Here is a 25,871-nt window from a genome sequence, read left to right on the forward strand (position 1 = left end):
CCTTGGTACAGCACAACTGCGTGGGTGAACGAAGTTTCCCGAGTTTTCCTGACATGCTAGATCTTGAGGAGCTCTTTAAATGTTTCTTCTGCGTTTAATTAAAAAATAAAAAGATTTTAGATGCTGAAATATTCTGAGGAGAGGGGATGGCAGATGGAGAGGAAGAAGGCAGGAGTCACACTCCTCTGTTTAAGGAGAATCTGAATGCGTCCTGAATATCTGACGTGCTCCTGTGTGATGCCACACCCCAAGCACGGACCAGCACCCACACACAACCTTCTGCTTCCTTATCCCAGAGCCCCCCGTGACCCACCCTGCATCCCCCATGTCCCACTTTGCCATCTTAGCACAGGTCTCTGACACAGGTTGTCTTTTGTTTGTAACTCTGAAGTAAAAGTCATGTGAAAATAGAAGAATGCTTAAAACCATTCAGAATGATACAGAAGGTCTACTCCCGTGAACCCTAATTCCTTTCATCAAAGGCAGTCCTTAGTAATAGCCATGTATCCTTTTAGGGAAGAAACACATGCATAACACCAACATAAATATTTATTTATCCTTTAAAAATGGATATGAACCCAAAAAATGGGTATGAGCGGAATCATGGGAGGCATATTATTAATGTAACAGTCCATGCAGATGACCTTGTTGTTTCCAGTGACAGCCTAATGTTGCATCGTACCGTGGTATGTGTCCCCAACCCCACAACGACAGACACTGGTTTCTCTCTGGGTTGTTTGGGCAGTCTTATAGTGCAGAGCCCTGTATGTCTTGGCACGTGTTGCAGTAATGCCTGAACACATACCTGGCAGTGCCGTGCAGGTTAAAGGGACCTGGGCACTGAGAACTTTGACTGACATTGCCAGATGGACCTCAGAATGGCTATATTCATGCGTGCGTTTTATGGTATGTTTTCCTCCCAACTTTTTATTACAAAAATATGTGAAATCTGCAGGAAAGTCCAACTAGTCATTTAACGAATACTCAAATATCCTTCATCCAGGTTCTCCCATTATTACATTGCCCCCTGTGCCCGTGTGCTAGGGCTGACATAAAGTACCATGCACTGGGTGGCTGGAAGTCCCACGTCAAGGTGCTGGCAGGGTTGGATTCTTCTGGGTCCTTTCTCCCTCGGCTTGTAGATGGCCCCTTCTCACGGGGTCCTCACATGGTGGCCCATGCCTCTCTGTGGGTCCTAATCTCTGCTTATAAGGACATGAGCCCTATTGGATTAGGACCCACACATGTGACCTCATTTTACCTTAATTACCTCGTCTAAGACTGTCTCCAACTACTGCTACATTCTGAGGTCCTGGGGGTTAGAATTTCAACATGTGAATTGGGGGAGTGGGGACATGATTTGGCCCATAACACCACATTTGCTTCTCCTTATATGTTTTGGGTCATATTAGTATAAGTAATAGGTGTATTATATAATAGTTGATACTGTGTTTATTACTTCTAATGTATTACACGATTTGTCAAACAGTTACTTCATGTAATTGTAATGCATGTCATGTAATTTTTTTTCTGTAAACCGGTTGCAAGGGAGCTGCAGCCGTTCTGGTACTTCAGCATGTGTCTCCTGAGGAGGAGGATGTTCTCCTCGGGTTGTGTTGATCTCAAACTGATGGGGACAGAGTCCCCTGAGGCAGAAGCACAAATGTGTGTGACGCGGCTCTGGTCCTAACTGGGAGCTTTCCCTCCAGAGGGTTTTGTCCAGGCGCAGTCTGCTCTGTGTCTCCTTCCCGACACCCCGGGGAGACGTGCGTATTCGTGGGGCGGCGGCCCCTGCCTCTCAGAAACATCTGGGTGAGCAGAACCTCTTGGCCCCACCTCCAGGTCCTTCCATGTGGTTGGTATGTCGGCTCTATGATGAATCAACAGAGTCAAAGCGCTCCTTACAGCTCCTTCTGTTTTTTGGTCGCTCAAAATGACTCTCTGAACCCACGACCTGTTTTGTTTCTGTGAACAAACAGCTCTTGCTTTGCAAACTGCAGGAGGCTTGTGTTCATTTAGGGTCGATCGATCTGGGCACCACCGGGGTCTCCCTCCCTGTCTCCTCCTCCTCTTGCACCCTCATGGGCAGCTCGGGACTCTGCCAGAAGTCGGTTCTCGCCTCCTGCTCATAGGAAGGAGACGTCCTCTGTCGGCTTGCATCTGTGCGTCCCTTCCTTGGTACTTGTGTGAGGGGCCAGTTTTTGTGGGTAGACTTGTGGAGACAGTCTGCTGGGGTCGTGTCTATGCACCCGAGGTGAAGGTGTGCGTCTCGCCAGCCCTCAGCCATTTGAGGTTGGCCTGTGGCTGAAGGAGCACCCCACCCCTACTGGTTGTTCTGTAGTGGGGTGCACCGCTGCTTGGTGCCGGGGCTCAGCCGGCATTTTCTCCAGCCCCAGGAACCCACCTTCTACACGATTCAGAGCCTTTTGTCTAAAACACACTTCCAGCCGTGTCTTTGATTATGCCTACCACTCTCTCCCAGCTTTCCCTTCCCTACACGGTTCATTCCACACTCCTTAGCCTGGCATTCAAGACCCTCCGTCATGTGGCTCCTGCTCAGTTTGTCTGCCATGTTTTGTCCCTGTCCCTGTGAGCTCGCGGTGTGTGCTCTGTCCCCTCCCCCCGGGGCCGCCTCTCCTGGCCAGTGTCCTTCCAGGCAGCCAGGGGTGGTCCTCCTTCCTTTGTGCCCTCACCCCGCCTCAGACATACCTGTCCTCTGGCACTTGCCTCACTAGATGGTTATGCGCCTGGCCTCCTGCCAGACACCTGCCTCTGTGTCCTCAGTGCCTGGCTTGGAGTGGGCACCCAGGGACTGTTTGGGCAGGTGGGTGGGGGCTGAATGGATCTGTCACTGGGTGTGGAGCATATCCTGAAGCTGGAAGTAGCTGCCTTCCACTTTGTGGTCTCCAGGCCCTCTCTGAGAGAACCTCATGACGGAGGAGAAGACAGTCTCCACATCCTGTGAGGCGTCGTTTCTTCCTCAGTGTCCAGTTCTGACGAGGCTGTGCTGGTCTCCCGCAGCGCAGGGCCTCTGTGACCTTCACGGCTTAGTGTCTATTGTCACATGTCAAAAGAGCAAGGACCTTGACTTAGAGTGTCAACCCCGAGTGTGCTGGGAACCCTCCTTGTATGCATTTTGCTTTGTTGTCGCTGTGGCAAGCCGCTGAATGTGTGTGTTTTCTTCCAGTCAAGCGCTTCAGAGAACCAAAGCACGAGAGACGGCCATGGAGGATATGGTGCGTATGTACATATGAACACCTTCCTAGAATGCCATTGACTCTTTGGGGTTTGCGGGGGGAGGGGAGCGGGCAATGGGAGCGATTCTGCATCACTTAAAGTGTTGGAATCCCTTAGTTGGATTAATCATCTCAGGAACTACGTCTAATACAAAAGACTTCTAGAAGTTCCTCTAGGTAACGTCAGGCTCTGCCTTTATTCTGTCATCACACAGCTGCCCAATTTTAGGAAACAGAGGTTGGGACAGATAGGTCAGTGTACGCAGCGAGCTCCTTTAATTTTGTCTCCGTGTTGTTAGGTCACGAGAAATCCTTGGGTTCTGTAGTCTGTATGTGTAAGCAGAACATTCTCTGAATCTGGAGACAGTCAGATACACCATGGGAATGCTCCTCTCCCCAAAACTCATCTCTCCTGGTCCTAGGATGACCCCTGGTAGCAATTTGTCCTTCATTAAAGGGTGGTAGAACTTCGGATACCGCCTGCAAAGACAGAACTCCAGAAAGAAGGGCACACCCAGCTCTTCAGGACAACGGGACGTCCACTAGAAGCAGACTTTCTTGGGCTGCCTTAGGTTTGCAGCTGTGCTAACAGAACGGTCATTTTGCCCTGCAGAGAAGACTCCAGATAAATCAGTGTGTTAAAGGGCCTTTACAGCAGTTGGAGCATATGCTTGATTGATCTTCAGTGCCTTACTTGTGAATGTTGATCAGTCTTGTTTTTATTTTCCCCCATTGGTTTCTCTCAAATCTGGGTATCTAGCTTAGGCCGGGGGACCTGGGGAGGGTCTGGAATTGGGGCACTCTGTGGGGCACACATTGCCTTTTGGGGACTTCTGCTTTGCCAGTATTTTAGGAAATGATTTTCAAGCTTCAGTCATAGAGTTGGTCTGGATAACCTCTAAGGTCCGTTCAGTCCGAAGGGGCCGTTAAGGCCCCTTCAGTGGCCTGGCCCAGCCCTTCGTGCCCAGCCCAGGAGGCCACAGACGGCCGTGGTCTCCAGGTGTTTGTGGCAGAGGAGAAACCAAAGGCCCCATCTGGACCAGTGGGTGCCCCCAGAACACCCTTGTTTTCTTCTCTTTTGAAACTCCGGCCATCTAGCCCAAGGGTTGGCAGACTATGACCCACAGGCCCAGTGTGTGGCCCACTGTCCATTTTCCTAATGAAGTGTTACGGGAACGGCGGGCTCTGCGGCCGCTTTCACACGGGGTGGCAAGAGGACCAGCGGCCGACCTCTTCAAGAGAGTCTTTAAAGACTCTCCGACCCTTTACAGAGGGAGGTTGCCCACCCCACGTAGCGCAGTGCATACACCACAGCAGCCGGAATCTCTGGGGCTTCAGCTGTGGGGCTGGACCTGCGCGTCCTGCTGGTCTTGCGCAGACGGACTTCAGCTCGGAGGGACGTCGAGCGGGACCTCTTTAAAACAGAGGGGCCCTGGACATCATCAAAAGCCAGGATCCAGCATTTCATTTTGAAGTGACAAAAAGTGAAAAAGTAAACACACCTATTTTAAATATATGTTTAACGTATTTAAGTATATGTTCTGAATCTGCAGCCTCTTAGGGAGTTCGGATGCGGTTTTATTGAAGGTTTTGAAAGGTCACTGAGACATCAAGCCTGAGTTCGTGTCGACACCTCAGAAAGAGGCACCTAGTAAAGGGAAGGTTGGGAGCTCCCCGGTGGCTTTCTTCCTGTTTCAGACTTCTCATTTTCCCCAAATTGGGCATAACCCTCCTGTCAGGATGGTAACAAGTGCTGATCCTATTTTGTACAGGTTTTTAGACACTTCTAAACAAGCCATAGGAATGCTGTTCATCCACTTTGCAAATGTGTACCTAGCAGATCTCACTGAAGAGGACCCTTGCTCACTGTAAGTGGCCCGTATTCGAGGACAGACGTCACCCAGCTGTCCACTGAAAATGCAGACTGACCTTGCTTTCAGCCACTAGTCGTGTTCCCTCTAGCTTGGGTAGGGGGCAGCCCCCACTTTGTGCTCTGTGCTCCCCTGAGAGAGCCCCTGTCTGTGCTGCCTGTGGGTTCACACACACAGCTGTCAGCCGGCTGTGAGGGCTTTGTGTTGACTCCCTGCTTATCCGAGTTCTGGCCCTTGGCGTTCTAGTAATCCTTATGTCTCCCGGTAGGGAGTGGCCCCTAGTGGGGCATCATAGCGCCCTGAAGGAGTATCTCTGCTAGAATAAGACCCATGGGGGGGCTTCTCTGTGGTGCCAGCCGCTTGGGGTCAAAGCCACTGTGGATCATCATTGACCTCTTGGACCTGAACACCATGGGTGGTTCTGGCTCATAATGGTGCCTCTCTTAGCCGAGGGAGTGGGAAAAGAGACTCCCCTACCCTATCCCAGCTCCATCTCCTTCCTTCCCGGCTCAGACTTGCTGCTCCCCTCATGCTGTGCTGGAGGCCTTCCACCCCACCAGCTGTCTCCTGCCTCGGTGCCTTTGCTCACGCCGCCCTCTGCCTGGAGCACGCCCACTGCTGTCCTGCCCCGCCTTTGAGAGACCAGAGGGGAGAGCTGGGGAGTCCCTTGCCAAGAGGCTTCGTGTATGTTTAAGATCATTTGGACTGGAAGATTCTTTTCAAGCCTCCCTTTTTTGGTGACTGCAGATTTAGTCCAGGGCGAGATTTCAGCAGGAAGCTATGACGTCTCCCTGCCTAGAGTCTCTCTGAGACCTGGAAAGGCTATGATCTGTTTGGACGTGTGGGTGCATTCCCAAAGTAGGTGACTGGAAAGGTAATCCTCCCTCAGGGGGATGGTTAGGAGATGGTTGTCCTTCCATCCCCTGAGCCCCCAGCAGGCTGGAGTCATCCTCTGGTGAATGGTCTTGACGTTGCTGACTGGGATAGCCCACAAGGCAGCGGCTGACACTGGAGGCACTAAGGTTACTCCTCGTGCGGCGTCGGCGGCGTGCCTCTCCCCTGCAGCACCTCCGCTGGCCGTCTGCGAAATGAAGACGATACAGCTGTAAGAAGGACACTGGCAAACTGAATCACAGCCAGGAGGGAGAAGGGGCTGTTGACAGCTCTCAAATGCTCCGCCTGGAGGAGGAAGGGCCCAAGGTGGAGCTTGGTATGGTGAAGGCACTTGACTAAGAGGCCAGACCGAGCCCCACTTTGCTCCCCTGGCCTGTGTCCCACCAGATCCCCAGGATTCCTGGGCAGGTTTCAGGACTTGTTGAGTGTAAGCACCACTGGGGACCATAGGGTCGCTGCTCAGTGAGGGAGTTAACAGTTCATTTGGAGGATGTTGTTGTAAGTTAGGAAAGGTGTGAGAGCCCAGCAGCAGGCAGTGTTTGGGCAGTGGAAGGCGCCCAGGCCCTGGGATCTGTTCCAGGTCCTGCCATCCTGGCTCTGCCCTGTGACTTTTCACAAGTTGGGGACAGGCTGGGCCGGGCGGGCCTTGAGGCATCTTGGGAAGCTGCAGACTGGAAGGGGGGCCAGCTTCAGCTCCGGGAGACCAGAAACGTACAGGAGGGACGAGCTGCCCCTGTGGGTGCAGGGGTCCCATGGACTGGGCGCTCTGCTCCTTGCTCCGTCCAGATACTCTGGGAGGAAGTTCAGCTTTTGTGACATCCCGGGTTCTGGGACTCTGAGGGGCCAGGATTTAAACCACACATTGGTCTAGCACCTACTACATGGCAGGCATTGTTCACACATACTGACTCTTTCGATCCCGATAACAGCCCTACAGTTTAGATACTTTGGTTATCCTCGTTTTACAGCCTGAGGAACTGAGGCACAGAGAGAGCATGGAACTTAAATTCACACGGACGAGTAGTGATGGAGCTGGGATCTGAAGCCAGCCTGTCCCCCGGCCTCATATGTGTTGGGTAGACTGTAGGGAGCATTCCGTCTTTCGTCACAGAGCCTGGTGCCCAATAGGTGTAAATGTTTGGGGAGGGAATGAATGAACCAACACATGTCTGTCACGAGTTCTTGTGACTTTCAGGGCGAGCCCCAGATGTGAGAACCATTTGAAACCAGTTAGATGTAAGCATCTGAGAGTAGTTTAGTCTGGGGTCAGCTGGGAACCTGGAGAAGTCGCCTTGGACTCAGCTGCTCTGCCTTGGTCTCTGGTCTGAGAGTGACCCCTTGTGATGTTAATGAGGAAAGGCAGGCGGAGGCACGCTGTCCGCCCTTCTGGTTTTCTGGCCACACTTGGGCCCCATGGTGAACCCTCTCCAGAGTCAGCGTGTGCCCGGCCCCAGAGCCTCGGTCTCTAGGTGGGGGTCAGAGTCTGCATGAAATATCTCCGGCCTTGGCAATGGGAAAGCACCACAAATGGTCTGTGGCATCTGGAACTACTTGGAGAGCTTTCCAAGCCATTTGGCATCCCAGGGGGCCGGTACCTGACCCAGTGGTTGCCTGTCTGCTGCTTTGTCTGGAGCGCTGGCACCTGTGGTCAGGGTGCCTGGCAAGATCTGGGTACAGGGCCCTTGAGGAGGGCCTCTCCTTGGTGAGGGAGGAGGTGTGTGTCAGACACATGGAAACAGACAGTACAAGAACACAGGATCATGGTGGGCGAGCTCTTCTGACCCTACTCTCCTTCCGTCAGCCTGCCTTTTCCATGGGAATAAAGCTCTCTCTAGAAATACGCTTGCTTCCATGGCAGGCTCTGAAACATGGGGATGAGAGAGGGGCCTGTGGCCTTGCCCTCTTTGGTCCAAAAAACCCCAGAAGCCACGTCCTGAACCGCGTGGAGCAGCAGCACTAGCTCGGGGTCGTGCATGTGACCAGCGTCAAGGTGCAGATTTCTTTTAATGAATTAAGTTCTGTTTCCCTATTGACGTCCTTGCTGTTTCTAGGCACTCTGTCCTGGGTCAAGTCTTTCCTGGTGGGAGTGTTAGGGGTCTTTCAGGTTTCTCTGTCCCTTATGCACTCCTCCCTCGAGTTCTTTGACCCTGATGAGTGTCAGATGCTATCATGGGGAGGCTTCCCTGGGGCTCCTGGAAGTGAGCCCTGGAGACTCTTGCATGGGCCCCCCCAGAACAGGCCAAAGTGCTGGGACTTCAGGCTTGAAGTTGGTCTTGGTAAGCACCCAGGGCTGGGCTCAGGGGCCCTTGCTACCTGGGTGGTGCTTCCTGACGGCGCCACTGTGTGCTGTGCTCCCAGGTACCTCATCAACTTCCTCCTGGACGCCACCGTGGGCATGCTGCTCATCTACGTGGGGGTGCGCGCCGTCAGTGTCCTGGTGGAGTGGCAGCAGTGGGAGTCCTTGCGATTTGGCGAATATGGTAATGTGGCGTGGACACTGGATGGGGGTGTGGAGGGGGCCTTCGGGAGGGCAGGGGGGGCGCTCTCCTCCTCGCCCCAGTCAGCTCTCCAGGCCGGTGGATTGGAAGCTTCAGGAGCTGGTGGCTGTATCCTCTGTCGGGGGGCTGGTTCTGGGGCCTGAACACCATCGCCCTGCTAGTGTCAGAGTGCCACACGTGAGGTGTGGAGGAACACACTTCACTGCCACTCCGGGGCAGGAGCCAGGAGACCCTAGACACGGGGAGGGGCCCAGCTCTGGCCTCTTCCACTAGAGAGCACCAGTGGCCCCACCTGCAGGCCTTGAGGCCACCTCACCCTGCTGGGCTTCTCACCCAGCCCACCCACCTCGTTAGAGAAATGGGAGGTGGCCCTCTTCTGCTGTGTGTCTTTGCCTGTCCTGTCATTGGGCCATCTCGCTGCAAGACTATCCATCCCCCACCCCATGGCCAAGTCACCTTACTGTCTCCTAACTGGAGGCTGGCCTCCCACCAGCATCAGGTGTGTGCTGTCACTAGGAACCCCAGGTCCATCCTCACTCACAGGTGAGCCTTAAAACAGGTGACCTGTGGCTGCTGGCTCATCTTTGACCCCCTCCCTTCTCTCAAACCCCCAGGACAAGGGCCTGCTTAGGAAGCTGCCCCCATACTCTCTGAGCACAAACACATTGCCCAGAGAAGCGTGGCAGTAGCCTCCACGGGGCTGTGGTGAGATGCCTTCCTCAGGCCTTGCCACACCCTGGGCATTCAGGCCCCGGAGTTCAGGGGCAATGACAGGTCTCTCCCGCCTTCACGCCTGGCCCCTGATGTCTGGGAGCGTGAGCTCCTGGTCTCAGTGAGAACAGCATCAGTGGGGCCTCAGCCACCTAGGGACACACAGGACAAGAAGGAAGGAGTTCTGGATCTCCACTCTCCTTCCCTGGTCACCCCTTCTGCGGACTTCCTGGCGCAGCTTCAGGGTCACTCACTCCTGGAGGACTGAAGCCTCATAAGGCACTAACGCGTAGAAGGGGAGCCGATCCGTGGAACCGACTATTTGAGAGCCTTGGGTATTTCTAGAATTCTTAAGTAATTGTTTGTCTCTATTGAGGGGAGATGAACTCAGGGGAGGGCTTTTCTTAGCCCTGTTACTTGATGCCTGATGAGTCACGGACTTAAGATAGCGTATGACACACGGCGTACGCTCCTGTGGCTCGACGGAAGTCTTCCGAGAAGCCCCGAGTCATGATCCCTCCGCTTGGAGGACACCTGTGGACCACAGCGTCATCCTCACTTATAGGCTAGGTACCCAGAGGAGTTGAGTGACTCCGGAAGCCAGCGCACAGCTGGGGGCGGGCATGGTCTCATCTGCCACCGCCTCCAAGATCAGAGCTGCTCACTGCTTGCCGTTCAGATCTATCCTGGAAGGCTGCTCTCGACTCAGCTGTAGTGACCCACACTGCGGAGAGCCATCACAGCCAGTCACGTGCCACTCAGTGACCACCCCCACCCCCACCCCCGCCGCCAACCCTGACTTCCCAACAGAGGGAAAGCAGGTCCCGTCCTAGAGCACCACCCATTCCCACCCTCGTCTTCCCAGAGCCTTCAAACCAGGGTGTCTCCAGATGACCATCCTGAGTCCTCCCTCCCCGGGCTGAGGGAGGACGGTGCACGTCCTCTCTTACCTGATTTCTCTTTCTACCTGTTTTCTTGTGTCCTGTCACTGCTACAAGAAATTTCCACAAAACCAGTGGCTTCCGACAGCAGGTGTCTCACGTTACACCTGTGTAGTAAGGCATCCCACCTGGGTCGCCCTGGCTAAAGTCAAGGTGTGAGCCGGACTGCTTCCTTCTGGAGCCTCTAGAGGGGGCATCCATGTCCTGGCAGTCTGCCGCTCCTAAGAGGCTGGCCGCCCTCCCTGCTTGTGGCCCCGTCTCCCCTGAGGCAGCAGGTAAGGCTCCTCTCCGATGGTATCCTGCTCTCCTTCCAGATCTCGTTCCAGTGCCCGTGTGAGTGCGCCGGGCCCCCCAGATACTGCGGGATGTTGTCCCATCTTAGAAGCAGCTGGTTAGCAGCCATACTTGCCCTGGGCCACGAGACTTACCATAGTGCCAGGTCCCTGGGACTCAGGTGTGGATGTGTCTGTGGGGCCACATTTCACCTGCCACACCTTAACAGGCCCATCTTCTTGAGGCAATATTTCCATGTCGGCCCCATAGCTCTCTTCTCAGCTAAGTGAAGAAGAGGGCTTTGTTTTTTAGGTGCTTCCTTTGTCTTTAGAGGAGAGGCTGAACTTGCCAACAAGCACATGGGACTTGGGGAATAAGTCACAGAGCCCTGAGGGGGGAGGAGACAAAATCCAGGTGATAGGTGTGCTTGTGGTTTGATGACCAGGCAGCATTTCCCGCAGCAGAAGCTCTGAAGGCAGGTCTGTGTCCCATGGACCAGTGGTCTGTGGGCTTTGCTGGCTGGCCCTGTCCTGATGCTCTCTTCCTGAAGCCTTTGGGAGACGGACAGGTTCTGTCCATTTGTGCCCTATCCCTGCGATTTCTCCTGAGGAATTTGTTCAACAAACACAACACCCGTCTACCTGAGATTGTCCAGGACATGTCAGTAATGCCTGGTGTGTCTGTCCTTGAACAGTGAGACAGTGGGGAATGTCTGGGAGGCTCCAAGGAGCAAAGCAGACCAGCACACGTGCTCATTCCAGCCAGGGCTCCTGGTGGTCGGGACATGGAGGAGGAGGAGAGTGTGGGAACGCATTTACAGAGGACTTTCCCTTTTCTTACCATGTTTTTTAGCTGTCCTTTTAAAGCATGTAAATGAAGATGCAACCATGGCCGAGCTATGGCGCTGACACTTAACAGTGTGGGGCAATGCGGGGTTCGGGGCGTCTGTCCCTCTCTGTCAGTCACTGCAAGCTTACGGGCCCATGGAACGAGCACATTTCTTTTGATATGAAGTGTGGCCCCTTAGTCTGCTGACTTGAAACATGCTGGTCCCTGTTCAGAGATGTTTCCTACTAGTGCTTTCTGTTGGTCTCTGATCTTAATGATTTTTGACAAATATTTTGATTTGTTACTTCTGAGAACTTTTCTCAGTAAGGTCACGCAGTTGACTGAAGGGATTCCAGCACTGCATTAAAAATCTAGCTGGAGGGATTGTGCTTCTGAAGTGGTTTTTTGGCTTAGATGTGTCTAATACCAGAAGTGAAAGTAGGGCGAGCTTAGCAGCAGCCCCGATGGCTCTCTGCATGCTTTCTGCACCCTTCTCCCGAGGTTTTCCAGAAAAGGGAATGGCCTGGTGTGGTGTCCATTACAGCTGTGCGAAGGCATTCATGTGCGCTCCCGCAGCGTCCCGTTGGCAGGCTCTGGCCGGGCTGGGCCGGCTCCGGCACCCGTGCCTGGACGGGGATGGCTGCAGAAACCTTCCGTCGCACGGTGGAACTGGAGTCCTCTCTCTGGGGCAAGTTCTCGCCTCACAGACTAGACAGGGGGGCCTTTGCCTCCCCTGAAGTGCTGCCCTCCACCCCTCTTCTGGCGAGTGGTGCTCAGGCAACCCCAGCAGAGCATCCGGAGCCAGCTCCAGCTGCCTCCCACCATCCCCTGGCTCTTCCCTAGGTCTCCCACTTTAGCATGTGTGGCTCCCTGGGGGCCCATCCCATGAGTTCTGCCTGTCCCCAAGGATATAGATCTGTCCCTGGGACTGGTCCTCCACACTTCCTCTAGTCTTTTCTGAAACATTCTGGAGGCCCTCCAGGACCTGCATGTGCCCCAGCGTGAACTGTTGCCTTTCTCCATTTCTCAATGGAGAGTGACGGATGAGTCACAGATGGACCTTTGTCCCGGCCCCACGCACAGCCCCTTCCTCCTGCTTGTCTGCCCCCACTTTCCTTCCCTGTCCCCAGTGCAGCTGTTTTGGGCTGCCTCATAGAGACAGAATCAGGATTCCTCCAGTCCGAGTTCTGCTTTCAGGGCTGAGGGCAGCAGGAGCAGCAGGGACGACTGGCTCGGGGCAGCAGACCAGCAAAGGGGAGGTTTGCTGCCTCCGTAGTCACAAACATCAGGCAGTCCACGGGTGGAGGAAAGGCTGGATAGCACCACAGTCACTGGAAAAATCAACAACAGATAATAATAGCAGTCTTCCTTCACACAGCTCTGCCCGTGGACAAAAAGAGCCAGCTCTCTGAGCCCTGACAGTGAGCACTTACTAACTTTAGTCTCCTTAATTACATCCTAGAATCTCTTAAAAGAAACCCCACTCTGGTATCTCCAAATTAGGAATTCTGTGATTTTGTCTAAAACACCTGCATGTGTCTGGTGGGGCTGAAGTGATTCCTGGTGCTTCGGGGGTTCGTGAAGTGGCTTTAGAGCCAGGGTCTAGGGTGGGCTGGGGGGCCGGAGGGCTCCTTGGAGCTGTGGGCATGGGGCGGGGACATGGGCTTGGGTCCTGGCATCCGGGCCCCGCGTGACTGTGCACCTGCTGTCCCTGCAGGAGACCCTCTGCAGTGCAGAGCCTGGGTTGGGCAGTGTGTGCTTTACATCGTGATCATGATTTTTGAAAAGTCTGTCGTCTTCATCGTTCTCCTCATACTTCAGTGGAAAAAGGTTTGCTTCTTGTCCATTCTTTAGCAGCTCCTTGGGCTGCCAAGCAAGACAGTACTTGTTCTCCTACCACCCACACGCCCTAACCTTATTGGAAAACCAAATCTTTTCTTTCTTTTCCTTCTCCCCCACCCCCACCTCCACTAACTCGGTCTGGCTTGCCTGTCGGGAGCAAGCATCCATCTACTTAGCATCCATCTACTTGAATAGTGCAAGTGCCTGCCCTCGATTAAGCTTTGCGATACAGGTGCACCTGGGTGGCTCAGTGGGTTAAAGCCTCTGCCTTCGGCTCAGGTCATGATCTTAGGGTCCTGGGTTTGAGCCCTGCATTGGGCTCTTTGCTCAGCAGGGAGCCTGCTTCCCTTTCTCTCTCTGCCTGCCTCTCTGCCTACCTGTGATCTCTGTCTGTCAAATAAATAAATAAAATCTTTTAAAAAAAAAGCTTTGCGATACAGAAGGCCAGTGGGGACAAGTGTCCTTGCCCTCGGGCTGCTTCCTGGCTGAGACAGTCTACAAGCCTCACTACTGTAACTATCGGGAAGGTGTCTCTCCACTTGCACATGTCCTCCACACTTTTCTTGGCCAGTGGTTTAATCAAGACTCTGGCGGCTGCAGGAAACAGCTGCTCACAGGCTGTTTCCAGGGTTCCCTCGGCGCTGCCCTCTGGCCCCGGTGCTGGGCCCTACACTGCCCAAGTCCCCCACATGGCTGCATGCAACCGGCTGAAGAGTCTTCGAGTAGCTCAGAACTTGGCCTTTCTTTGTTTTTGTTATTGTTGTCATGTGTGTGGTGTTTTTTTCTTTTTTTAAGATTTTACTCATTTATTTGAGAGAGAGCAGGAACACAAGAGGGAGAGATCATGACCTGCCCTGAGATCATGACCTGAGCTGAAGTCTGACGCATAACTGACTAAGCTACCCAAGTGCCCCTCCTTTGGTTTTATTTGTGTCTGAGTTTTATTTTTCAAGAAAATAAACCAAGGCTTTTCAGAGCTTTTGTCCTTCAAGAGGTGGTTGGGGTGCAGGATTTCTGCTAGAAAATGGTCTGGTCCCTCACTGCTAGTGTCCGTAATGGGCATCCACCGACCTCATTCTCTCCAACACCCCAAAGCCCCACCACCCCTACCCTCCGCGCTGCCTGGTGGGTGGGCCCTGCCCTGCTTGGTGGTTGTAAGCCCATTATGCTTCCCAGGTCCATGGCACTAGGAAGGCGGCTAAAACCCTAACTGCTGCAGGTGTTCTCCCACCTGGGGATCTGCCCCTTGTCAGCATTCCCATCTGGGGATGGACCATGCAGCCCTGGCTGTGAGGCACTGTTCCCGTCAGGGTTCCAGGGGTGTCGTCTGAGCCAAGCCACCCTTCTCAGGGCCTCATGGATGATTTGTGCTGCTGCCCCGCTGCCCCCAGGCCCCTTCTATGTGGTCTCTCCCGACCTCACGGAGTCTGCTTCTCTTTACAGGTGGCCCTGTTGAACCCCATTGAAAACCCAGACCTGAAACTGGCCATCGTCATGCTGATCGTCCCCTTCTTTGTCAACGTCAGTGCCATGTTGCATTTTATCCCCACGTACTCCCTGCCCTCCAGTGTCCTGTTCTCAGTTCTGAGTCTGACAGAGAAAGCCCCTTACAGCCCCCAGGCCCCTCCCCACCCCAGACCTGGAAATGGCAGGATTGCTTCCTCAGCAGGCAGATCCCTCCTCTAGGCAACCTGTGCAAGAGGAAGGGTCCTGAGAACTTTGTCTTGCCCTGCCTGCCGGGGACTTCCCGCCGAGGAGGCCCTCTGCATGCACAGCGAGCAATTTGTAGATCGGGATGTTCGGAATCCAGCCCGCCTCATCCCTGGCCCCAGAGCTCCAAGAGAGACTCATAAGCATGCTGGATAGATGTTAGAAAATGGAAGGAACAAGAAAGTCACGTGGTGACAGTCATGGCAGAGTGCGCAGGCCAGCCTTGCAGCCCACAGTAAGAGCCCGGAAACCTTTCCAGTGGCTAGTCCCCAGCGGTTACCAGCACTCAGGGTGAAGAGGACTAGGGTTTTCTTGCTGGGTCTCCGATAAAAAAGCAGAAGTAAAGGATGAGGAGGGTGGGAATCTCTTTGTAAGCTTGTGAGAAAGCTGGGGGACTGGAGGAGGCTTTTCTTCCCCTTGTTCTAGACATCGTAATCAGGAGCAGGCAGGAAGGTTGGCAATGGGGATCTGCTGTGCTTTGACAGATGCCTTATCCCAGAGTAAAATGCACATTTCCTCCCCACAGGCTTTGATGTTTTGGGTAGTGGACAATTTCCTCATGAGGAAGGGGAGGACGAAAGCTAAACTAGAAGAAAGGGGAGCCAACCAGGACTCGAGGAACGGGAGCAAGGTCCGCTATCGAAGGGCCGCGTCCCACGAAGAGTCAGAGTCTGAGGTAGGGCCATGCCCTCATGCCACACCCCATCCCAATGGGGTCTCTGGCCTCTGCTGCATCTGGTCTTCCCAGCCCTGGCCAGGGGAGGAAGAAGACGCTGACTGCTCCATCCAGCAGGGAGGGACCCATTCCTGCGTCCCCTGGCCTTCCCATGGCAGGGAGGTGGAGTGCCCAGTGGGGTGGCGGGAGCTCATCTCCAGCAGTCGGGACCTCCGCCAGTGGAGGAAGACAGGGAAGAGGGGGGCTGCCTTGTTCCAGGGAAGCTGGCAAGGACTCTCATGGGCCTGATAGTTGACCTTCAGGCCTTAAGGTGTTTCAGTCCCTGCCTACCACTACAGACCAGCAGAAGTGTTGGCTAAGCCCACTAGAAACTTCTAAAACATAGGGGTAGCTAGACCTTCCTGGAACCTCCCCTGCCCTTATTGTCAGGTTTCCTAAGTTCAAAGGTTTTGACTTTTGGGGAGACTGGTGGTCATCAACAGAAGCATGGAGGCAGAGCAATGCTCCTGGGTGGCCTGCCCACTGCGTGCTGCGGGGCGAGGCCAGGGCCGTCTCCTGAGAGCCTCATCAGCTTTCTCGGTGTGTGCAGCTCTGCAGTGAGGGTGGGGCGGCAGAAATGGCTGAGGCAGAAATGGCTGAGGTAATGTCTTCCCTGAGAGACCTTCAGACTGGATGAGGTGAAGGTGAGTGTCTGAATAGGTCCTTCTCACACGGTGTGATCCTTCTGACACTGAGGTGCTCACAAAGCCCTGTGAGGACCTTGGAATGGTCTGTTTGATTTCTGGGGGCCCCCTGGGGGAAGTTTGGAAAGCTGACTGGAGGAGCAGGACAGAGGGTAAGCCCATATCTTCTCTAGCTGTCCCCAGGATCTGGCACGGGGCCCATCTGGTCGTAATGAACGTTAGGTGAGTGGCAACACTACAGGCAGAAGCAATCACTCAGGAGGGGTTGTGATCACATGGGGTGGCCTCTGGGTCATTGGAACCCCTCATGGCCAGAGCAGCGTGTGTCCCGTAGGGAAGGACAGAGTGACATGGAATGAGGTACAGGCAAAGGTCTGAGCCAGACGGACAAAGTGCCTCGTGATGCTGCCATGCCTGGACGGGCGGCAGGAAGCCAGAGAGGTGTAACCAGGGACCCCCCAGGGGAGTGGTCCGGAGAAAGGTGACAATAGCTGTCCCTTCCCTGGGAGAGAAGGAGCTCATGATGCACTGTCCCTGGGCTTCCCAGTGCTCAGAGGCTTGAGGAGTCTGCAAGCAGCGTGGCAGGTGGGCAGGAAGGGTCTGTGTTGGCCCGGGTGCCCTTGCCCCACGGCCAAGTCCTTCCCGACACTCAGAAGAGCGCAGGGCTCCCGTTCGTCTGCACAGGTTGCAGAGTTGTTCAAAGCAGCTGATCTGAACATGGCCTGCCTTGTGTGTGCTCCACAGAGGTTCTCTTCTCCTCTGGAAAGGGGCTTTTCAGTGTGCTTTTGCTGTCTGTAGGGTACCTTCCAGGACCTGGGATGCCCTGTGCCAGATTGGGCTTGTTTATCAGGATGACCTCAGGGTGGGGGTCCTTGCTGAGTTTGCTCCGACTGGGGTTCCGTCCCAGCTGGAGGTTGGCTGGAGAAGCTGGGGGTGGGCACGTCCACTCCGCGCTGGCTCAGGAGCCCATGACTACTCTAGGAGTAAGCGACATCTGGATGGTTCCACTGTGTAAAGGAGCCTCCCTGTCCCCCTCCCCTAAAGACACCCAAGACCCCAGGCCTTCTAGACGGGTGAAACCCCAGTGCCAGGGTGCAGGGAGGGCAGAGGAAGAAGGCCCCGCCGGTGGTGACTCAGGTCGTGCCTGTCCCCCACCCCAGATCCTGATCTCCGCCGACGACGAGATGGAGGAGTCTGACGCGGAGGAGGACCTGCGCCGACTGACCCCCCTGAAGCCTGCGAAGAAGAAGAAGCACCGCTTCGGGCTGCCGGTCTGACGCGCTCCTGTGCTGGGGTCAGGCGTGGGGGCCCCCTCGGGTCAGCGGGTGGTCGCTGCGCAGTGTCCTTCCTCCCCTCCTCTCTGCCCCTCCTCTTCTACCTCCACTCCTCTCGCTGTCTCCGCCCGCTCCCAGACTGCTGTGACTTGCCAGAGGGAGGCCGGGCCAGCGCTGAGGGGCTCCAGGCAGCCGGAGGTCCCCACTCAGTTGCACTACAAACACTGACCAAATATGCAAGTGAGGCGTTCTGTGTGTCTGTCATTGTCCCAGACGGTGTTGCGAGGGACCCAGAAGCCCCGTCCTGTGTCTGGCTGGGTGGCATTGAGGAGGAAAACGGACGCGCACAGACTGGGTAGAGCCTTTCCCCAAGGCTCGGGGAGCGTGAGGATGTAACACATTTTGGGCTAAAAGTCACTCATTGACCAAGTTGGAACCGCAATGCTTTCTTACTCCAAATGGCTTTGTAACTACTGATTTCTAAAGCCGGTTTTATGAGCTGTCACAGTGTTAATGTTTTTTGAGTATGTGTTTATTTCCTATGGGACTAATGGGCAAAAACATAGATTTTTAAGTCTTCCGTATGCTGTTGACTTTTATATTTTTAAGTTATATTTTCATACTATTGTATTTAAAAACTCTTTTTAATCCCCCAAAGAAATGGGTTTGTCTGCCTTTCATGGGATGTGAACTAGCGGGAAGAAAAAGTTGGGAGTTTTTTTATTTGGGATATTTTTAGGTAATCTGAGATGAGATGAGGTCAGTGGTCCCAGCAGGAAGGGAGAGGAGCCCTTGTCTGAAAGGGATGAACCCAGTGGGTCTGTAAAGGCCGCGGCTGAGTGGGAGGCAGCTGGTCTGAAGGCCTGTCCGGGGACAAGTGGGTCCAGCACTTGGCTTTCTGCTGGCAGGTTAGAGGTCTGAGTTAAACGTGACCAAGAGAAGAGCCTAGAGGTCTGTGTCCAGAGAACTGAAACCATAGGGGCCACCCCTGTGAGTTCCCTGCCTCTCTTCAGTCTCCACAGCTGAAGTTTAAAATTCAGTCTGAGCCTCCTTGCCTCCCAGTGCAAGGTGGAGCCTTTGGAACCAGCTGCTGGACCAGCCTCAGTAACCTCCTCTCAGGCTGCCCTATGTCTGTCGTCTTGGTGTTGTTCCCCCTTTTGAGCACAACGGTCTGAGGAACGCCCGCCTGACCCAGTGATCTTGTTTCTCATGGCCTCAGAGCAGCAGGGCAGCTGAAGAGGGGGCGGGTCGAGGTGTGGGAGCTCACTGTCCACGTCTGCAGGCAGGGTAGATGCTTTGAGGCCCAGGTCCCCTCCCTGGGGAGTGGCCCTCACTCCTCAGCATGGCCACAGGCCTCCACAGCTCTGGAAGGTTGCTGACCACAGTGGTCCGGGTCGGCCTGAGCACTCGCCCTGCTGTGGGAGCAGCATGGTGGGACAGCCAGTGTTCCGTCATGGCCCTGAGGCAGCCACAGAAGTTGAGGAACGGAAAACTGCACCACTAAGGCGCAAGCTAGAAGGGAGGCAAGTACAGGGAGGCCACCTGGCCCAAAACCTTCTTTTTAGACCTACGCACAAATGTGCTGCCCTTAAGTAGATTGGGTCTGAATTGTGGTGTGGGAGCCAGGCCACTGTGCTCTGGGCCTGCCTTCCCCCAGGAACCAGAGGCCTGAAAGGAACTGGACGCTGTCGTGGCCCTGGGTGGCCACTCTGTGAATGTAGGTGTCTACAGCGGGAGACAAGGCTGCGTGTAAGACAAGAGGCCGTGACTGCTTATACCCTTACTTCGGCTCTTCACCCCCGCCCGCCCCCAGCCATAGTGGACTGTCCCTCCTGGAGAATTGGTGCTGGGGAAGGCCAGAACTGACATTGTGCCTGCTACGTGTCAGCCCCTCGTGGCATTGCTGGCTCTCCCTACTTTTCCCCCCTGTCTCATTTTGTATGAACAGCCTGTGCCTGCTGCTGTCCCCGTACCGTCCTGAGCTCCGAATCAGCAGTGCTTTCAGTCTTGAGCTCCAGGCACAGTGGTGGGGGAACCCTGTCTCTGGAAGGTGGAAAGTAGGCTTTGTATAGGCCTCAGACAATCTGTTCATCTCAAGGCCCGTCCCAGTGCCTGCAGGGCAGGGGTTTGGGGAGCAAAGTGGTGGCTAGTGAGGGCTGGTTTTCCCTTGGATCCTGAATTTCAGTAAGGGCTTTAGTCTCTGAGTCACTGTCGTAGAGCTGACCAGGGGATGCGTCTCTAATCATAGAGAGCCATGTGGTGTGTAGGACTGGACAGCGTGGCCTCGCCGGTTTAGCCGTCCCTTCCCTTCCGGCTGTGTGTGTGTTTGTGTGTGTGAGTGTGTGTGTGTGTGTGTGTGTGTGTGTGTGTGTATGCACAGGCACACGCATACACACACACAGAGTTTGTATTCCCTGGAGTGTTTCCTGTAATCACTGGGAATTTTTCTTTGTTGCATTGTCGCAAGAGACCAGATGCAGAGGGCCATGGTCAGAACGTTCTCCTGAACTGTCCTCCTTCTCTGGGATGAGTCTCCTTACCACCTGCCCCGAGGTGCCTTACTCAGTACAGCTCTTTACCCAGCCACATGGCAAGTGTCACAGTGCTTGAGAAACCATGGGACACCAACCAGATATCGTGTGCTGTTCATCTGATCAGTGCAGATGTGGACATTGGCCAAGGCCCCCCTGATGGAAGCTTGTAAGTCAGGGTCATGAACGAGTTTCTTGTACCTAATGGAAATAACCTGGTGAGGAAGAAACTATCACGCTGAATGGAAGGAATCGTTGTTGGCCTTATTTCCTTTTCGCTGTCAGTGGGATGTTAGCAGTGGCAAGGTGGGGGATGTTGGTGAGATCTTGGGCGGCAGTGGCTTCTTGGTCTGCTCAGAAGACCTTCAAGGTAGAGGCCTGTGGCCCATCAGTCAGCGCTCAGGCACACTGGTGGCCTCCTGCCTCAAGCTTTAACTAGTGCCCCTTCCTGGCAACTGCAAGTCCTAGGTGAATGTTGACCACTCATGCCTTTAAAGGGAAATCTAGAAGGGCTCAGATTCTAGGCAGTCTAGTCCTGTAGGCTGCAGCCCAGAGTCCTCATCGGAAGGCTGCCCAGGAGCCCACTCTGCCCTCCAGACAGCAACGTGCTGGTCTTTTTGCAGCCAGTCCAACATAGACGCTCTGGAACTTCTCATTGGCCAAAGCAGCCACCTTGTAGGGTTGGCTTTTAGAAGTTGCACACACTTCTGACCGGGAGAGGAGACCTCTCTGTTCTCCCCTGTGAAGCACTGGCAGCTCTGAAGGGCTTTGCTCTCTGGGAGGGACTTCCAGTCCGATGGCCGCCAGCACCTTGAGCTCCTGGCTGGGGGGGTGAGCTGTCTCATTTGGTCTCTCTTTCTCATGATGTTTATTAGAACTCAGAACTGTGTGAGCAAACCATGGCCTATTTCCACTGCCCTTCCGGTGGGGGTGTTTCAGCAGTGGTGTTAAGATTCACAGAAACACATTTTTGAAATGAAAGGGAAGACGATGTACTTACATTGTAAAATGGTTTACAATAAAGTTTCACATCTTAATACAGTTTTTTGGTTTTTTTTTTTAAAGAAACCATCACTTGTGGTTGTTGGTTGTATGGTCTTTGGAGTTGAAACAGCTTAGTGGGGTCAAGAAAATTTCCCCAGTGAGTTAAAAGATTGTCCCCAGGGGTGCCCGGGTGGCTCAGTTGGTAAAGCCTCTGCCTTCGGCTCAGGTCATGATTTCGGGGTCTTGGGATTGGGATCAAGCCCTGCGTTGGGCTCCATGCTCAGCAGGGAGTCTTGTTCCCCACCCCTGCCTCCCCCTACTCGTACTTTCTCTCTTCCAGTCTCAAATAAATAAGTAAAATAAAATAATCTTTAAAAAGAAGACAAGGACAATGACAACTCTCCCCAGGAAACCAAGTGTGAATGAACTACATCACCTGGTGACAGACACAGGAGCCAGAATCTGCCAAAGGACAAAGCCAAACATACTCTTGCCTTTCCCACGTCCCCGCTAATGCCAGTAAAAGGAACTTTACCTCCCCCTGAGGAGCAAGTGGTGCTGGGCACTGAGCTGTGAGCAGTGAACAGCCCACATCCTCGTCCCTGGAGCTGCAGGGCTGGAAGGCAGGTGCCTCCCCATACAGAGCCCATTGTGGGGACGGTGCTGAAGCCCTCCCAGGCCAGGCTTGCCCTCGGTTCCGCGTGGCCTTGCTCGCAGGCCTGGGTCCATGGCCCTGGCTGTCGGAAGGCATTCCTCGTGTCAGCACTTGTCTCAGATGGGGCTGGCGGTCCTCACACTGGCCTGCTGGGGCTTGGAGTGGGACTGGAGATATTACCGCAGTGGAGTGGCATTCAGGATAACCAAATGTCAGTGCCCGGTGGGGGTTCCGTCTGCTTGAAGCCTCCAAAGACAAAAATAATCTCCCATCACAAACTGACAGGGAGCTCAGGGGTGGCTGACACCCCTACCCCCTCTACTCCACGCTCACCCCAGGTGGAGAGTCCTGTCCTGCACCACTAGGGTCTCCCCTCCAAGGATGGGCAGTGAGGAACTGGCAGCCAAGTGACCGTCAGGGGACACCATGAACTCATCCCTCTCTCCATAGCTCAGAGCCTGGAATGGGCTCGGATGTCACCCACCCTCTTTCAGCAACCTGAATGTCCTCAGGCCAGGCACCTTTGGGTGACCTCATACAGTCGGAGGCTCTGTGTCCTTTTTGCCTGCGCTCACCAGTTTCCTGACCAGAAACGGATTTGTTCCTGGTCCTTCCTGGGCGCTTGCCCCCTGCTCGGTCCCTTTGCTGAACCTACTCTGGGAGCCAGACAGAGGACAGGAACTACAGCAAACAGACGGAGCAGCTCCCCAGGCTTCCCTCAGCCACAGCTGCTCCCCCGTGAACCATGGGGGGCTGTGCGTGCCAAGAGCACACGCTCCCGGGTGTCAGACATGGGACGCTTCTGCCCTGCTGGCCAGGGATGGCAAGTCTCCCTCCTCTGGAATCCAGGGAGGGGTGGAAGAGAAGGGAAAACAAGCTCAGAGCGGCCCAGCCTGGCGCAGGGCCCTCACTTCCCTTGGGGACGCCCAGTGCATGGGGATGGATGGTCCCAGGCGGACGGCTTACACGTTCCGAGATCTGGGTTCATCGATACCCCTGTCGCTTGCTGCCAGGCCCGGCCCCTCCTGCCGGCGTAGAGCAGCTGTTCCCAAGGGCACAGGGTCTCCCCAGCCACCTGCTCGCACCAGGGCCGCAGCCCCCAGGCGGCAGTGCTCAGCCAGCCCCTCTCATCTCCAAGAATAAACTCTGAAGCTAGAGGCTGCGTGGCCCTGAATCATCGGGAAGCCCATTGAGGAGGGGAGTGGCTTTCCGGGACAGGCCCGGGGACTATATATAAGCCCCAGAGGGCTGGCGCAGCTCCCACCTTCCAGCGGTTTCTGCCTCTGCCGGACGAGCACCTTTGCAGCAGCTCTCGCACAGGACGCACCATGTCCCAGGTAGGAGGGCCCGGCACAGGCTGTGCTGGTGTCCAGGCAGGGGCAGGGCTGGGAACCTGGACACTGTCATCTCTGACAGATGTGTCCTGAGCTGAACCCAGGCGTAAACAGGAATCTCCGCAGCCCCTGAAAGGCCAAGGCCCAGCGAGGGCAACCCCGGATCCCAGTTTGCTGACAAACCCCTATTAATCTCAGGTTCGGTGGTATTGCCTGGTTGGCCCGGAGCGTAGAGACGACACGTAGGATACTTCAAGTCTCTGTGTATGCTTTTGTGTGTGAAGAAGCTGACTGTATGACTCGTTCGTAGCGGTGTGTGTGTGCATACACGTGACGCTGGATCTGTAGGCACACAATTCTGTCCGGGCATCTCCCCAGTAGGACCGATCTCTGCACGGGGGTGGGGAGGGGAGTTGGAGGGCGGGGGAAGCATGTTGCCCAGGAGCCCAGCCCAGACTCAGGGACCAGGGATTCCCTGCACCTGTCCCCAGGGCTTAGAAAGGAGTGAGGTGTCAGACTTGTGGGCGCCTGGGGCTGACGGGATAAGCATAGTCTGAATATCCCTAGTACTGGAGGGACGGAGTGGCAGGCTAAGTGGAGGGTCCTCCTTGCTGCCTGCTCCATGGGTAGGGACTCACTTCAGACTGACCTCATGGGCATCTGATTCTCTATTTGCACCCTCAAAACTCTCAAGGTAAAGGCCCGTAGTTAGGGGGAGAGAAAGGCAGTCCCTAAGGGAGCCCTTGCACCCAGTGAGCAGGTCTTAGAATTCACCCCTTGAAACTCCACCTGGAAACCAGTGCCTTTCCCATTTGACCTTTGTGTCCAGGCCTGAGCCCCTGTCCGGGCAGACGGACAGTGTGAAGGCCACAGCACCCACAGTCCTCAAGCTCCCAGTTTGTGGGAGAAGGACGCACTTGGGGTGGGGGTGGAGTACAGCTGGGAGGGCTGCCTGCAAGAGGACTGGCGCCTTCAACCGGCTTGAGCTCGGTGACCAGTGAAGAGGGATCTCAGGGCCAAGGCACAGAAGTAAAAAGGGGCTTTCAGCCTCAAGGCCTGGGGCTGTAAGACTCTGGCTTCTCCAAGGCTGGTGCACAGGAGGCCCCCATCAAGAAGAAGCGCCCCCCGGTGAAGGAGGAAGATCTGAAGGGGGCCCGTGGAAACCTAGCCAAGAACCAGGAGATCAAGTCCAAGACCTACCAGGTCATGCGGGAGTGTGGTGAGTGTCCTCCCGGGCCATGGGGGTGGAGGGCAGGGATGGCTGTCAGTGGAGGGGAGGGATGGGGTGAGGGGTCCCAGGGTCGTTTCCTGAACTCAGGCCCCCCCCCCACGAATGTCCCTCCCACACCTCCTCATCCCCTCTCCCCCACAGAACTAGCTGGCTCCACCGCCCCGTCGGTGTTCAGTGGCAGCCGAACCGGCACCGAGACCGTCTTCGAGAAGCCCAAAGCCGGACCTGCCAAGAGTGTCTTTGGCTAAGACGTGTGCTCCATTCCTCTCACTGCTGCCAACTCCCAGACACAGGAGAATTTCCCCAAAACTTTTTTATGCCAGAATGCTCCTTCTCCCCTGCTGCCTGTGGGATGGCCACCCGCCCCTCACAGCCCTGACCCCTCGGCCCAGGGACTCTGCACCAGTGCCCAGGGAGCACCAATAAAGCGCATGCCCACGTGGCCCCGGCATTTGGAGGCTGATAGTTGGTCACTGGCCATGACCACCAAGTGTAGGGGAGGGGCAGGTGGCGTAGGGTGGGGGACATGTTCTGTACCCTTCGTGGGCTTTTGGAAGGTTCCAGAGGATAAGGCAGGTGCTACTATGGCTACTGCCACACACTAGAAAAAGCCTTGGAGTGGAGACCTGGTGCTGAGCTCCTGTGTGACTTCAAATCAGCCTCTCCCTTTCTGAACCTCGGCTTCCCCTCCTGTCTGATAAGGACCACAGGAACACTGCTTTGAGTGAATGAAGCTGGCGGGGGGCCTAAGGCTTACCCCTCCCCCTGCCTTCCACAGAAACCATCGAGATAACTTCCAAGGACTCCAAGGCTCTGCTGGGCCAGGGACCTCAAAGCCCCTTCGCCTGGCACCCCTGTTTGCACTGCCCCCTTGCCAGCTCACACCCCTCAAAGGCAAAGCCAGATCGAGGCCCCTCTCTGGCCAGTGGTCGTCCACCTCCTGAGCTATTCTCCCACACTCGGGTGAGCCTCCCCATTGCCACTCCCACAGCTCTGCCTACAACACGGGAATTCCAGGCCCTTGGCTCACAAGGCCTCAGTGTCCCCTGTGTGCACAGAGCTGTCAGATCCGAGGACTGCTGAGGCCCATCCTCTGTGATGGCAAAACCACGGGCGACCCCGGGCCGGACCGGCAGAGCCAGGCCCTGTGGTACCTGACTCCAGGCTGCTGCCTGCAGGGAAGCCGGCCGGTCCCCTGGGCAGGTCCGGCTGGCTGCTCGGAGCCTTTCCCACGTTCCCAGCCAGCCCAGCCTCCTTAAATAGCTGTTTCTAGGCTGGGCCTGTGCTGCGTACCCCAAGGAGCTGACCTCCTGGGAGACAGGGCCTGGGCCTGCCCACTGCTCCTCCTTGGGGAGGCTCCTTTCAGATTGCCAGAGGGGTGTGAAGCCCCGTAAGACCCCAGCCATATTTAGAGCCAAAGGGCCAGCAGCACAGATGTGCACAGAGAGGTGCAGGTGTGCTAAGGAAGGGGAAGCAGCCCGAGACACGGCGCTGGAGTCCCTACTGCCCTTTCCCCAGGGCTGGATGCTGCCGGCCCTGGTCGAGGGGACCCCCTGGAGGCCAGTCACCACCTCAGAACCTTGTGTTGGCCCGAGCATGGCTGCTCCACTCCACCCCACCCCCACACCCCAACCAGTGTCCCCAAGCCATCCTCCTCCCTCAACCCAGGGTTTGGCACCTGGCCGTACTGCTGAAGCAA

At 55.3% G+C, this 25,871-nt stretch overlaps 2 protein-coding genes across 3 annotated transcripts in view; both read left to right on the forward strand.

Moving 5' to 3' along the window:
• Window positions 1–21,005, forward strand: part of LOC122909345 (store-operated calcium entry regulator STIMATE) — a 48,414-nt gene extending 27,409 nt beyond the window's left edge. The window contains exons 2-8 of one of the 2 annotated variants that reach the window (XM_044253397.1): window positions 3,188–3,236; window positions 5,009–5,104; window positions 8,360–8,481; window positions 12,970–13,082; window positions 14,538–14,615; window positions 15,331–15,480; window positions 17,324–21,005. In XM_044253397.1, coding sequence (XP_044109332.1) covers window positions 3,188–3,236; window positions 5,009–5,104; window positions 8,360–8,481; window positions 12,970–13,082; window positions 14,538–14,615; window positions 15,331–15,480; window positions 17,324–17,440 — 725 coding nt within the window. In that variant the 3' untranslated portion in view covers window positions 17,441–21,005. The remainder of the gene's footprint in view (window positions 1–3,187; window positions 3,237–5,008; window positions 5,105–8,359; window positions 8,482–12,969; window positions 13,083–14,537; window positions 14,616–15,330; window positions 15,481–17,323) is intronic. The other variant, XM_044253398.1, reaches the window with a different exon arrangement.
• A 1,732-nt stretch (window positions 21,006–22,737) lies between these two features.
• On the forward strand, window positions 22,738–24,623 carry MUSTN1 (musculoskeletal, embryonic nuclear protein 1). The gene is made up of 3 exons (XM_044253399.1): window positions 22,738–22,944; window positions 24,028–24,160; window positions 24,314–24,623. The coding sequence occupies exons 1-3, from the start codon at window positions 22,936–22,938 to the stop codon at window positions 24,418–24,420; spliced, it is 249 nt and encodes an 82-aa protein (XP_044109334.1). The 5' UTR covers window positions 22,738–22,935; the 3' UTR covers window positions 24,421–24,623.
• Window positions 24,624–25,871: the final 1,248 nt, after the last annotated feature.

This window comes from Neovison vison, chromosome 6, assembly GCF_020171115.1.
Source record: "Neovison vison isolate M4711 chromosome 6, ASM_NN_V1, whole genome shotgun sequence".
Taxonomy (NCBI): domain Eukaryota; kingdom Metazoa; phylum Chordata; class Mammalia; order Carnivora; family Mustelidae; genus Neogale; species Neogale vison.